This window comes from Colossoma macropomum, unplaced genomic scaffold (genome assembly GCF_904425465.1).
Source record: "Colossoma macropomum unplaced genomic scaffold, Colossoma_macropomum, whole genome shotgun sequence".
Lineage (NCBI taxonomy): Eukaryota > Metazoa > Chordata > Actinopteri > Characiformes > Serrasalmidae > Colossoma > Colossoma macropomum.
Window position 1 is genome coordinate 39530695 of NW_023494795.1, and position 14786 is coordinate 39545480.

A 14786-nucleotide genomic window follows, 5' to 3' on the forward strand; every position below is an offset into this window, starting at 1 on the left:
GCCGTTTCAAAAAGGGCTCTATATAGCGCTAAACAGGGTTCTGCTATTATATACAAGGTTGACATCATAACTGCAGAACTCTTTATGGTGCTATATAGAACCAAATACAACACATTCTTCATCAATCTGAAGATTGGTTTCACCAAGCAAAGAACTTTTAAGCATACAAATAATTCTATATAGAACTAATAGTTCTAAATAGAACAATTTCCTTTACTAAAGAACCATATTTTTAACCCTGCTGTTATGTTGTGGGTCAAACGTTTTAAAGTTTAGAAATACAGGCAAAGTGTTTTTAATAGTTTTTAGAGCCTAAATAAGTCTAAATAAGAATGTCTAGGTGTTGCTGGTGTACAGAAAAAAAGTTTGATTATTTTTACTTGAAAACAGAGTGAATTATTATAAGTAAAGCATGATCTTTAAGAGATGAAAGACTTGATTACACCAAATGTTGATTAAATTGATACTAATTGAGCTAAAGACAGTGTTTACTTTCAGATAGGCAAACATGCGTCATGTCAGTCTGACCCGGGAACCCTGCTGTTCCTCACATTTAAACATAACAGGAGGGTTAAGAGTATAGTAAACGTGCTGGTCTGAAATGTGGAAACACACAAAAATAATAACAAAATCACCTCTCTGGGTCAAAACAAATCAAACATGAGAGGCATTTATGGAATTAAGGCCCCTGAATAGCTGAAGCAAAAAAAAGCACTGCCTCGGAATGAACACACACAGGAGCATTTACTGCATTTCCCTCATTCAACGTCTAATTTAGACGCAAACGTCTGATTGCAGCTGGTTAAAGCGCTGAGGACTCAAGCGAGGTTAGGTTAATATGGAGTTTTGGTGATTTGTTCTGGCCAAATATGAGGAAAAAAGTGCACTTTGAGGTAGAGCTGGGCGACATGGCAAAAATATCATATTATGATACTTCAAGACATTTTCACAATACACGATATGTCATGGTGTTTATTTTTCAGACATCTGATCAGCTTGAACAGAACCTAAATACTATCAAAAACTGGGAACGCAGTGACTTTTATTCAATATTTGTCACTAAATCCAGTTAAATTAACTAATTCTCATTTAACTAACTCCTTATAATGAATCATGCAGTTGGTCCGTGTCTACAAGTACTGAAGATACACACAATACGTTCAGAAAAGCATATTGTGCAATAATTTATCACAATAACTACATATAGTGTCATATCGCCAAGCCCTGCTTTGAGGCTCCCAATCGAAACACTGTAGTTTAACCGACTACAGGAATAAGGTGACATTCTGCATGACCACTCAATCTGGACACAATAAAGAGAATCAGACATTAAAAAACGAGCCCTGAAACTGCAGTCCAACACCAGAGAGGAGAATAATAAATAAAACACAAACATTTTGCACTTTTCTTTAAGTTAAATTTCAACAATGTGTCGCAGTATAATATATTAACTGTGGAAACTTAAGAAAAGAAGGTCTTCACAATCTTAATGATTAATACGGAAGATCATAATTTAACATAAAGAAAATATATTCTGCTTTCATTATTCAGATAAATAAAAAAAACAAATGCTTACAATCAGCAATAAATACATTTTGATAAGTTAAATAAGCAGTGACGAGCGAGACATTCCAAAAAAAAAATTATATATATATATATATATATATAAATATATATATATATATATATATACACAATAATAACAAATGCTGTAGTACTAATATTAATACTAATACGTGGAATTAATTAGCACTGAACCCAACTGATTGCAGGAAAAGAGACATTCCAATAAAGCAGGAATCAAAAAAACTGTAATTTCTCATCTCTCTTTAGCTGAAGTCTAGCAGACGGCGTCACATGTTTTCGGGACTGTTACCATGGTGGCAGTGGATGTAGCACCATTACACTTATTTTTAATTATGAACAAAAAAAAGTAGCACAAAAATCTGGCACTTTGCGTGTTGGCCAGTCACTGTTTGGGCTGTTTCTAACGGTGACGAAGCTGAGGTCACTGATGTGGGGAAGCTGACTGCTCCCAAGGCTCTTCTGTGAACTGTCAGCGCTGATGGACAGCATTGCTACAACACTGGGGCACAAATGATCTGACCCTGACGTGCACATAGCCTATCAAAGGTTTGGAGACATTTCAATATTTAAAAATTCCTTGTGCTGGGAATTCTGAAATTTTTAGATTTCTTTAAAACCAAGAATTCTGAATTTTGAATTTTCTTGCTGTTGTTGTTGGTGCAAATGTGGTTTAAACAACCTGAAAGATTTTGAGGTGACATCATGACATGACGATAAAATGGGCGTGGCCTTTGGCTTCTTTCTTATTTTTGGCAAAATCTAAACATATTTCTATTTAATATGTTACACTATTGGAAACCGACAAAATAAACAGGACCATTTTGAAAAGCCAGCTGCTCCAAAATCTTTAACGGGCAGTGCACTTCTCTATTTTGGCTGATCATATCAAAAAAGAGTGAGTGGCTTTTGATTTTAACATAGGTAGCAACCTCAGTTACATACTGTCCATTAGAAGATGAGTGCACTGTTGGGTATGTGAGGTGGGAGTCAGTGCTACTGAAGGAATTCAGGACTTTTTGAATCAGTGGCTATAAAAACACTGCACTTCTCCGTCCACTTCTCTACTGTAAACAACTCTGAGAGAGAGGGGGAAGGATGGAGGGAGGCAATCGCTCTTTCTCTGCTTTCTCTGATTTAGCACTAACTGGCTAAATCTCAAATTTCTCCTTCACTCACTACACAGGCTGTAGCGTGGACATATAGTGCACTACACAGGCTCTTTAGTGTATATATAGTGCACTATAGATGCTCTACGGTCGACTTACTGTGCACTCTGTGGGCTCTAAGTGTAAATAAGCGTGTATAAAGTGCACTGTGCAGACTGTAGCAGACATTTATTGCCCTATACACGCTCTACAGTGGAATAGTGAACTACACAGGCTTTGTAGAGGACATAGTGCACTATACAAGCACTATAATGGACATACACTGCACTATAAAGGCACTACAATGGACATATAGAGCACTATACAGGCTCTATAGTGGACATAGTGAACTACACAGGCTTTGTAGAGGACATAGTGCACTATACAAGCACTATAATGGACATACACTGCACTATAAAGGCACTACAATGGACATATAGTGCACTATACAGGCACTATAGTGGACATAGTGAACTACACAGGCTTTGTAGAGGATATACTTCACTATAGGAGTACTACAGTGGACATATAGTGCACTATACAGTCACTACAGTGGACATATAGTGCACTACACAGGCTCTATAGTGGACACAGAGTGCTCTATATGAGCACGATAGTGGACATATAGTACACTTTACGAGCACTATAGTGGACATATAGCACTCTACAGGGTCTATAGTGTACAAACAGACTTATGTAGACACAGTGCACTATGCAGGTTCTATAGTGTACATATAGTGCACTATTTGGCTTTCTAGTGACCATAGTGAGTAAGGAGGGAGTCATTTGAGACACAGGAGGGAGTCATTTGAGACACAGCCAGTCTTTCTCTTTATAGCTATCTTGCCCTAATCATCAGAAACTGACAGCCTGCTAAAAATGGGGAGTCTGCGGGTGGCATCCAGCACCGGAGACTCTGATCCACTGAGGCTGCCAAGGCTGCTCTGGTAGCCCTCATGGTCAGAAAGGGAGTCCACTGGACTTGGAGGGGACTCTGAGGGCCTAAAGAAGGAGGGGATGGTGGGCGAGGGTGGGGGCAGCTCCAGGGCCAAAGGCCTGGCTAAGCCTTGCCCAAAAAGACCACCAAAATCCTGGCTGGAGATGTTGAAGGGGTTCCTGGGCCACTTGGTCAGGTCTTCGGTGGAGGTCAAATGCGGGGGTGTGCGGGAGGTGGGGCTGCGGGAGAACCCGGCCGAGCTGGGGAAGCCGGCGAAGCTGCAGCTGTGCTGGAGCCGCGGACGCTCCGGTTTATTAAAGCTGGAGAGCGGAGGAGGTCCGCGGCGTTCTTCTGCATTGTGGATGAAGTGGCAGCGCGGGCCGTATGGACAGAAGCCAATGGTGTGAAAAGTGCGGCAAAGCTCCGTCTTGTACTTGGGGTGGCGACTCAGGCTGCGTAGCTCGTGCTGCCCGTGAGCAAACTGGCACTTATCGCCATACTTACACGAGCCGTTCTCTTCAAACGGCCGGCAAAGCTCAGTCTTGTAGCGGCTGGAGTTGATCTGGCCGGCTGTGATGCAGCTTAGCTTCTGCCGCTCCCCATTTTCGGAGTACGAACGCTCTCGGAAACGGTTCTCCTTGTTGTTCCCACCGATGGGGAGGGTCAGCGGATCCATCCTGAGACTGCTGGAGAGCTGGCTGAATTTGGAGATGGGAGTGGAAACAGAATGACGGCGCTGATGAAGACCCGCTACAGAGGCTCCGCCTACTTTCCTGTCCAGCAGGGGACCCATGGCGGAGGAGAAGGGCAGGGGGTCCACCTGGGGCTCACTGCCGAAGCTCAGCACTTTACTGCTCTAAAAGAAAAGCAAAAGAGAGAAGATTACTGAAACTCATCGCCACTCTCTGACAATACAATATGTTCTGTCATTCCTTCATCTGACAACAGTTAACTCTGTCAAACCTAACGTATAGCTGGTGAGCCTTTTGTCATGTCGTGTGCCCTTGCTGCCATGTTTCCTATCACCATGTAACCTTTACCACTGGACGCAATGAAATTTATAGTATTCCAATGACATCACACCATCGCACTGCCACCATTTTGGTAGGCAACTCCAGGGTGCAGTAGTTTATTATGAGACAACAAAGATATAACTGATCCAGCAAAGGTAGTAAATCATCCTTTTTTTTGGAACAATCAGTTTAAAACTAATTTTAAGTTTAAGTGTATTAACTGATATATTTGTTTATTTTATCTGTTTTTTGCTGTAGTGATAACTAAAAGGCTGAGGCTTTTTCCTGCTGTGTTACTAGCGCCCACCCTAAATCGCATACTAGCTCACTAAATAGTGTGTAAAAATAGTGCACATCCCATTAGAAGTGCTCTCATTAGTGCAGTAGGTGAAGTACAGAAGTGTGTGGTTTGGGACGCGGTGTTAGATCGGCCAGTGAGACGCGTTCAACAGCTGCTCTGCTGTGCTGCTCGTTAGCTGCTCATTAAACACTTACAAGAGAAAGTTTGAGGGGTTTGTTGATTAAGGAGCATTTACATTTATTTACTGAGGTAAATTTATGGATTTATTGAGATGAACTGTTGGCTTCATATTCAGAGCTTCCTGTTTGAAATTCATTCTACATTTAAGACACCTCAGTACAACTGCAGCACCATTTAAGGTGGAATGGAAAATTCATATGAGAAGCTGGTGAAACATATGAGTATCATCTTATATGAAGAGCCTTTAAAGGAGAATTTAAGAAGATATGCACAAATTGAGAAAATGCCCTCAGACCCCAGAGGGTTAAAGTACTGCAGGCCAGTCACATCATGCCTGGCCCACACTACAGGATTATAAAAATCCTAACCATGTGAGAGACCCCATACATAATGATATTTTTCACTTTTTTTGTCCTTGATTGTCATTAATCATCAAAGTCCGCCCTGAATGAAACAACACGCATTCATTCAATTCATCTGAACCGCTTTATCCTCCTGGGTCACGGAATGACTATCACAGCATCCAGTGTGTGGAAGGAAGGAAACACCCTGGTCAGACTGTGCATCCTGACCAACGGCTCAAAACCTTGCGGGGGTTTCCCACAAACTGTTACGTCACAGGTTTTTTCATCACTTTAGATCTAAATAAAAATGGCAGATGACAGGGTGGCTGTGCACAGAAAAAGTGTTCAGCTCATTCAGTTTGGCTCTCATACCTCTTCCAGGTATGACATCAACATCATGTTTCACTCCAGAGACTTTGCGTCCACCCCAAACCATTGGACACTGAGCCGTAAATACTGAACATGTTTAATGTTTATGATTTGGGGTGGCCCTGAATTGACTGGGAGCAGATCAGAGGAGTAAAGACTGGATTATAGACACCCCACAGCACAGGATCATCTGGGAAAGTCATTGTTTAAGATCACCCTGATATCAGGAGACCTTCTGCGATTGTTGGCAAGAACAAACTGGCCTCAAAATCGGCCTGATTATCCTGTAGTGTGGACGAGTGTATTTTATGGGACTGGGACTGAAAACAATATCACGTCACATGTAGCTGTACAATCACACTGCTAGCATTTTGTCCAAATCACATGGCCTTAGTTTGGATCAGGAGAGAATCTGTCCTTAAATCTCAACTCTATCACCTGTAGCACGGGGGATTCAGCCATTAGTTCTCAACTCTGACCCTGGAGGTGTCTGGAATCATATCAAATATTTGCCTAAAAAACGTATCAGTGCTGTGTTCATATTTGCCAGATAAGTCTAATATATGATTGTGTTGAACCCCAGAAGAGCAGAGTGTTTAGGTGATGCTGGGTTACTGCACTAAAATTTCATTCATTTTACTGCTTTTATATCTCTACACTAATACATGTTATATTTATCTGTAATGCTATTCCAGAATTTAGTCCCAGTTTATAAATGTTTATGCCTAAAACTAAAGCTCCAGAGATCAAAAGTGAAGCAGAACAGCAGCTGAACCAGCACAACAGAACAAAATTAAACCCAAAAGAGAGAATTAGATACTAAATATTTATGACTAAAATTTAACTGAGGAAAAGTAGATGACTTCCCTCACTAATATCAGTAAAAGTACCACCATTTCAAAACACTCAGAAAACTACGAGTCCTTTAGAATTTGTGATCAAGTCTGTGCAGCTGAGTTTTCACCTCTGGTGTTAAAGCAGGAAAACGATAGTCACCCTCTGAGCAGAGCCGCAAATGATCTAACAATGTGGTGCCAAATGTAACAAGACAACATAGTAAACATGTAATTACTCAGCATTACTCAGTATCTGACCTTAAACTCCAACCTGCTTTATACTCCTCTGTCCAACACAGCAATCTTCACTCCTTTATCAGAACTGGAGCTATACTGATAGAAATATAGGTTCTGTTCAGGTACATTTTTCGTTTGTCAGGGTACAAACAATGTAAATGTTCCCTCAAAGGTACAACACTGGTTTTTAGGTCCAATTGTGAACCTTACCTAAGTTTTTCCAGGTGAAAAGTACATATTTGTACCTTTTCATAACCTAATGCTTTAAAACAGAACAATAAATAAAAGCCTGGAGACGAGAAGGGAAGTGTGGAGTTAATACAACTTAGAAAATATAATTTCAATGGATTACGGTACAGTTATGTTCCCTGACTAAAGGTACTGAGATGTGCCCTTGAGGGTCCCACCCCAGTATCGGGAGAAGTACTGCCCCAGTGACAGTTTAGTACCTTTATTTCTGAGAGTGTACTGTTGCAGTATTTATTAAAGTGATAATCCAACTCCAGCAATTTATCCTCTCTTTCTACAAAATGTAGTCAATCAGCCAAGACATGTTTAGTGTCTGAAGAGGCTAATGTAGCTAACAGGGTTGCAGCAAGGTGTTTTAAGTTTAGCGTAGCTGAAAGTGGAAGCTGTATGACCGATGATGTCATGCAAAATTATTTTCCTTTTTTCATTAGACTTTTTTGCTAATTTATACCAAAAAGAACATACTATAGAGCGCTATAATGAGGCCACAATATATACATCTAACTGACGCATCAAACTGCTGATGTGACGCACATCATCACTCTGCTCTGTTCTAGATGTAATGCAAATGGCAACTAATCAGATTGTTAATATGTGGTGTGGGGATCGATTATGTGATGCCAACATTCACGCGGTGAGATTTAACACTGGGACTGAAAACAATATTATGCTGCTGTCTCTCTTTGCACCTCAACCTGCCTGAGCAAAAAAAGTTCCACTCTAAAACAAGCACACTTGAAATCTACACTACACTCAAATTACTATAAAGTTCACAACATTTTATTACTTTATTGCAATCCTGAAATCAGGGAGTGCTGCAGCCCCCTCAGCCCCCCCCCATTTTCCAGTGTTCCTGGTAGCTAACAAGTAATGGAAGCATCAATTAGCATCGTGCTAACTGCAGGCCTAAATCATCACTCTCCTCGAAGCGTGTGGCGGTGTTCAGTATCTCTAAGGTCTAATTCACACATGCTACCTCTGCATGGCGTGAGCGACGTGGCAACCTGAATGCTACAGCTTGAACGAGCTGGCCTTTCATACACACAGCATTTTGGCTGCGGAGTGGAGCAGCAAGAACATTATACAGACATTCCTGTTTCCTGTAAATGGTCACTTCAGTCACTATGCTCAATAAAAATATAATTTATAAAGGTGCACGGTATGTTTGTTTGTCCTCAACAGCATTCAGACTTGTAATTAGACAAAATTTTCAAGTCTGGTAGACCAACCAGGAAATCTGTTCGCAGCACATTATGTTCAACCAGTATTTCGTCATGAATTAAATTTTGAAAATAGCATTTTTAAGTTTGTATACAGTTTTCTATTTAATTTTAATTGATTTTCATGGCATATATTTGCGTATTTTGCTGTGTGATGTGCACGCGGGAAGAATAAACGCTGAGTCTGTTCTCTAAACACCGCGCCACTTTAGTGCGGCATCTGGGACGCTCTGTCGCTTCGCACATGCAGCCTGAGTGAAAGTGCTGACCAGTTAAAATTGGTGCCGAAATGAAAGGCAAGACTATCCGCTCACGCCACATAGACACATTATGTGTGAATCGGGCCTAATAGTGATGATTATTTGGCTTCTGACTCTGTATGACTCACTGTTATAGTGTTTTATACTTTTATTAATTTTTATTGATAACAGTAAGTGGTGAATTGCAGTAATAATCGCTGTTAGACTCTGTCCTTAAACTTCACTCTTAGAACACCAGGGTCAGCTGGTCATAAAGCCATTTGAGAAAGGTGAAAGGTGCATCATCACCTGCCGCCAGGCTCCAGGCCAGGTGTGCACTAAGGGCAGGGGTGAGCTGAGTTATTACATAACTACAGCCTGCCAGCCTGCATTTCAGCTACAGCTAAAACATCAACTGCTTTTGTATAGAAATGACTGTTCTGAGGGTGTTTTCACACTTGTCCCAAATACCCGCACCCAGGACTGATTCTGGGCTCATTGTGGGGAGGAGCTCATTATCACTGGTTTGTTTTCACACACAAGAATTCCAGCTGAATTGGGGATCGACTGCACAATTCCATATTTCACTTTTCTGCATGCAGGTTTGCAGAATGGTCAGCACAGCTTTACTCATTTGCAGCTTTTTATCATTTTCCTTGGATAGAAACACTGAAGGAGTGAAGAGTAGCTCTTTTTGTCCACAGCAGTCCTCTTCCCCATCGCAACACTCGAAAGGCAAATCAAAACTGTCATGTTACAAAATGAACTATTATGCAGCCCCACATGTGGCGCCGGGAGCGGATAGCTTCGACACTCGCAGCGGACCCACCAGAGCTCCTCCAGACCACCAACTTCGGGAGGACCAGAGATCGGTTCTCTGTTCCGCTCCTAGGCTTGAATACAGCTTTCACACTCAACCAAACGTACCAAACTCACAGACCAAGTGCACCTGGATCTAGAAAAAAGCTCTAGTGTGAAAACACACCGAATCATGATCAGGAGTCCCTCAAACACTGCTTGATTTGCTTCCCAACTGTCCAAAACAACTGTCTCAAAATCTGCAGACTAGAGCCAACCAGCACAGAATGGACCAGAAGAGAATCAGGAAAAAGTGGTGTATTAATCCTGGCTATAGCTAAACCAGCTAAACCAGTATAGAATTGGAATTCAGGCTGGTCTTTTCAGCAGGACATGCTACACTTATAAGAGTCCTTGGGCAAGACTTCTAACTCTACATTCACCTTTATCTGTACATTAGGCCTGTCACAATCATGATACTTTAGCTGAGGATTAACTGTCATATAAATAATTATGATTAACAAAATAATGGTCTTTTCTTCTTCATTGTTTGCCCTGCTGAAAAAACAGAAACCATTAATAGCTTCTATTGGTTCCTGATTGTGTCCAGTAGTCAGAAATGATATAGATGGGTTGACTCTAATGTTGTAATACAGTGTAATGGCCTAATAATTCTGGGACTGATTCTAGAATAATTTGATGGTCTCCTAATGCAATCCAAAGGTGTCCTACAGGACACTAGTGGTCTCTCTTTTTTCAGCAGGGTATTAAAATACAAGCCTGAAGTGGCCAAATCAGCTCATTAGCCTTATTACTTGCTAGCTATGCTTAGCTAACACTGACTGTACTGTCCAATAATTAGTACTGTGCTCACACTCTCAAAAACGTCTAGAGATTCACAGAATCCTGTGTAGAGTCTCTTTCTCTTTCCCACAGTGAAAATATAATCACTTGTTCTGCTAGCATACATGCTAAAAACAACAGAATCTACATAGCTGACAAACAAACCATACTCAGTGCTGCCCTCTAGTGCACCAACTTTTTTGCTTTCCTCATCAGCCTCATGATCTCTCAGTGAACGTGTTCACTGCATTCTTCTATTTACATTTATTTGCCTCAATAGAACATACACAGTTTTGCTGCAGCACAACAGACTGAAATCTAATGACTGTGGAAAACGACTGCAGCTTAAATAACCGCGATTAAGCAATTATGCAATAATTGCAACAGGCCTTTGGTAAGCTGCCCTGGATAAGAGTTAATGTAATGTAACTACAGTACAGTTACAGGTAGTATTCATCTGACGCCACACTGTAGAGCCACTGTTTGTACAGTGTTAGTAATAAAACAATAGAAATGACAGAAATTTTATCAGTTTCTATCCTTGCTGAAAATGGACCATGAGAAACCAGTAATGGTAACTCCTAATGCCGAGGAGAAATCTTCAACAGAGAGAATAAAAAGGAGGAACTTTCAGGCTCTCCCCAAAACGCTACCAGAGTCTGATCTCATCAGTCTGACACAGCAGGAGGAGGAGCTCTGGCCATCTTACAGAGCTGAGAATCGCTCACCACTGATCACTCACACTGATTGATGCAGTCTAACTACGTCTAGATCTCTTCTGCTTTAGCTCGACAATCAGTGCAGTTAAAGTGTGAACGTTAGCAAGGCTCACACAAACTAACACAACATTGATTAACCCCTTAAATGTCCAGAGCACACCAGCAGGCCCAAAGTTTTATCACACACCTAAGCTCAGACAGTTAGCATTGAAGTCCCTGTAGTTACTGAATAATAAGACTTAGTGTGTAATAAGACTGAGATTTTAAGGGGTTAAACACAGATATGCAGCTGTTACTCACTCTTGGTAAAGAAGAATATCCCTCCACTGACCAGATATTACATGATTCTAGTGATTTGTGCTTTTATCTCCTGTGATGTGAACACTGCTGCAGTATTTTAGGTAATTCTAGATGTTAATCAGGACTCAAAGATAACTTATTGATTTGATGCGGATCAACATCTCTGATCAAACCGACTGTTTCTTCATGTCATGGTTTGGAGGTCATAGATGGGACTGACTGCTCACACACACTATGTCAATAATATGGTCAGTTTTGTGAATACTATCTGTAGTAAGATACTGAGTATATATTCTTTCAAATAACACTGTACAATGTCAAATATCACATTTGCTTGAAATTTAATGTATTTATACTGCACTGTACCTTCTATAAGCTGATTTTATAACTCTTAAGTGTATGTTTTTGATGTTTCACTTTCTTCTAGTTATGCTTTTGTCCAATTTTATAACTCTTATGTCCTTTGTTTTAATCCAATGTATGTAATTTTGAATTTAATTTATTCATATGACATCTAAATGTTCACCTATGCTTCATCAACTATTTGGAGGTTTTAAAACTTTAGAGGTTGGTGTCACGTCAAAGTAAGATTATGTTCAGTTATGGCTGATATTCGGCAGTAAAAGCAGTAACTTTTGGTGCTCGTCCTCACTCAGGGTTCTGAAAATGACTCGAGTGAAATCACAGTTGCATTTCTTTGTATTTTTTGCAACTTTCTTTTAATTATAACTATCCCCACAAGAACCTTTCTGAGGTTTTAGATCTCAGGAATGTTCTTTATGTGAAGCACTTTGAATTGCCACTGTGTATGAAAGGTGCTATACAAATAAACCAGCCTTGCCATCCCTATACTTTACTGTACTGTATTATACTGTACTACACCATACATTCCCAGAATGAAGGATATAGAAAACTTTACTTATTAATATTCATCATGCACCTACTCTAACTAGTTTAAGAAGCCATCTGAAAACATTCTTACTTAGTTTAACACTTTATTAGTTTTGTATTTTAAAGCTGGCCTGCATTCATAATCCCTTTAACGTTTTTAATTTGTATTAAAAACAGACTTATTCCTTTAATTTCATGCACCCTTAGTGTTTCATTTAAAAAGCACTCTGACCTGCATTTCACACAGCTGTTATTACTGTTATTACTACTATAAAATACTATATTACACTGTACTGATCTTTACTACAGAGTCCAATGTAACAGTTATAATCCAAATATCAACAGCTACACACAAACACATAAATCCATGGATTCTTTTTCTTAAGGTAAGTGTGAATTAATCAAATATCTAACTATACTCCCCTAATCTCCACTGTGAGGTCGTTCGTACAGCCTGTAGAGTTTATTTAAGAACATTATATGAGTTGATGTTAGTTATTTAGTGTGAGCTGAGTAAGCAGTGAAGTTAAGACAGTCTCAATGGAGCACCGATCACCGATCTGCAGCCCAAAAACTACGAAAAATGGAGCTGCTACGTTGTAATCGATCAGTAATCGATGATTATTGATCAAAGCGCTTATTCGCGTCCAAACTCTTTGACACGAACTGTCTGTTCCACCTCAACTGCCGCCGGAGGAAAGTTGGCTTCTTCTACGAACTTTTCGTTCCACCTTAAATGGTGCAGCAGTTAAAGTTCGAATACAACTTTCCTCAGATGCCAGAATGACACCATTTAAGGTGGAACAGACAGTTCCGACTTTCTCCACGAAACAGGATCAGCTTCAAAAGTTCAGTACCTTATTCTGCCCCTCGCAGTCGAGAAAATGAGCGGCCACAGCTGCGGTCATCCTTGCTGGTGGACTCTGAGCTCGGGCGCGTGCTAAACCTCCCCTCTGAACGGCGTGCTCTACTCTGCCTCCTTATAATCACGAGGGGAGGAGCTTCCGCGCCTTCTGACACTGAGATTCTCTCGTGCTCCCGCCCCTTTCCCCGCCCCCTGCTTTGAGGCTCGCTGTTGTCACTCATCACTGATGCAGTCAGCTGGGCCATATAATAAAGCCCTGTGTGGGACACACTTTACTGAGTCACTGCACAGATTCTCACTGCGCTCATGACATTCAGAGTGCATGCAAAAGTTTGGACAAATAATAAAAAATGATTTTGTCGATTTTCACACTTGCAATATTGCTGTCATATAATAATAATAATAATAATAATAATGATACTAAAATGTGGCCAATGCAAGACTGATATGACTTTGCAAAGTTATTGAACTCACTGAAATGAATCATTTTCAGTTTCCTCTCTTTTAGTCTCAGAGAGCCTGTTTCACTTTCCTGTTCACATCACTCCAGTTTTCTCCAAATTTCTGAACCTTTTATCACATATACACTCTGTATATATATACATACATACAGAGTATGTGATTCACCCACACTAAATGTTGTATAATGCATATTGTATTGCACACTGTTTACTCTATATGGGGTTGTATTACATCTTGATGCACCAGCTACAATTACCACTGGCATGTCGTGGCAAATAAATGAATGAATGAATGAATCAGTCACTTTGGAATTCTCCACTTGGATGGGATTCCCATTCCAAAGAATCCTGTGGAACCCCAAATCTGGGGAATTCCAAAAAGATTTGTTTGGAACTCTAACACTGTGTAGTGCTGCATCATGCAGCAAAGTCTTCAGAATATCTACACTGGAAATGACAAATGTTCAGTTCCATTTAGTCATGAGAGTACATCAGTAGTTTTAGTTTAGTTTTTATTTTCTGAAAAGTAGCAGATTTAGCTTAGTTTCAGTTTCAGTTTTAGTGAGCAGGTCTCTGATCAAAGTAGAGTTAAATGAACACAGCAGTAGACGGAGCTCAGCTCCGGATTTCCCTAAACACCAAACACACAGGAACACAGGAAGACTGTACGGGTCTAGTTTTTCTAATTTGTGGATTTTTTGATCTAAAATAAAATACTAAAGCTCCAAAGTGAGAGAAGTGACCAATTAGAAAGCAGTACAGCAAAAAAAAACAGAATGAAATTAAACACAAAAAAGAATTAGTACCAAAATGTGAATGGCTAAAATGGAAGTAAAAAGTTCCTTTTGATTCCTTTAATCAAGGCATGAAATACGTATGGGGTCCAGAATCCCCAAAGTAACCTCTTGGCCCCCCTGAATGTCTCAAAATCTAGATTCTGGGGGTCCCTGAAAAAAAAACACAAACTTATTATGATGTTATGATGTCTGTTAGAGTTAAACAGATGCTCAAATACAGATTCAGTGAAGCTCATTGTTTATCTGCTTCACCCACAATCAGCTTCTGTCTTTGGTGTTCTTAAGGGTGGCGCTGTAGCAGACTGGTTCACCCAGTTGGTCCTTTATAGTCTAGAAACTGTAACTCTGCCTGGATTCCTCTGAAAAACTTTACAATGTGCTGCAGCAAATGGGACCCCTGAATACCAGGGGGGATTTCACACACTGCCTTTACAAACTCATATACTTTAGTAGGA

At 40.3% G+C, this 14786-nt stretch overlaps 1 protein-coding gene across 1 annotated transcript; it reads right to left on the reverse strand.

The window, feature by feature from the left end:
- Nucleotides 1-1698: 1698 nt before the first annotated feature.
- On the reverse strand, nucleotides 1699-13170 carry zfp36l1b (zinc finger protein 36, C3H type-like 1b). Its single transcript, XM_036582413.1, has 2 exons — nucleotides 13066-13170; nucleotides 1699-4525 (listed from the first exon to the last, which is right to left on the reverse strand). The coding sequence occupies exons 1-2, from the start codon at nucleotides 13114-13116 to the stop codon at nucleotides 3581-3583; spliced, it is 996 nt and encodes a 331-aa protein (XP_036438306.1). The 5' UTR covers nucleotides 13117-13170; the 3' UTR covers nucleotides 1699-3580.
- Between the last annotated feature and the right edge of the window lie 1616 nt (nucleotides 13171-14786).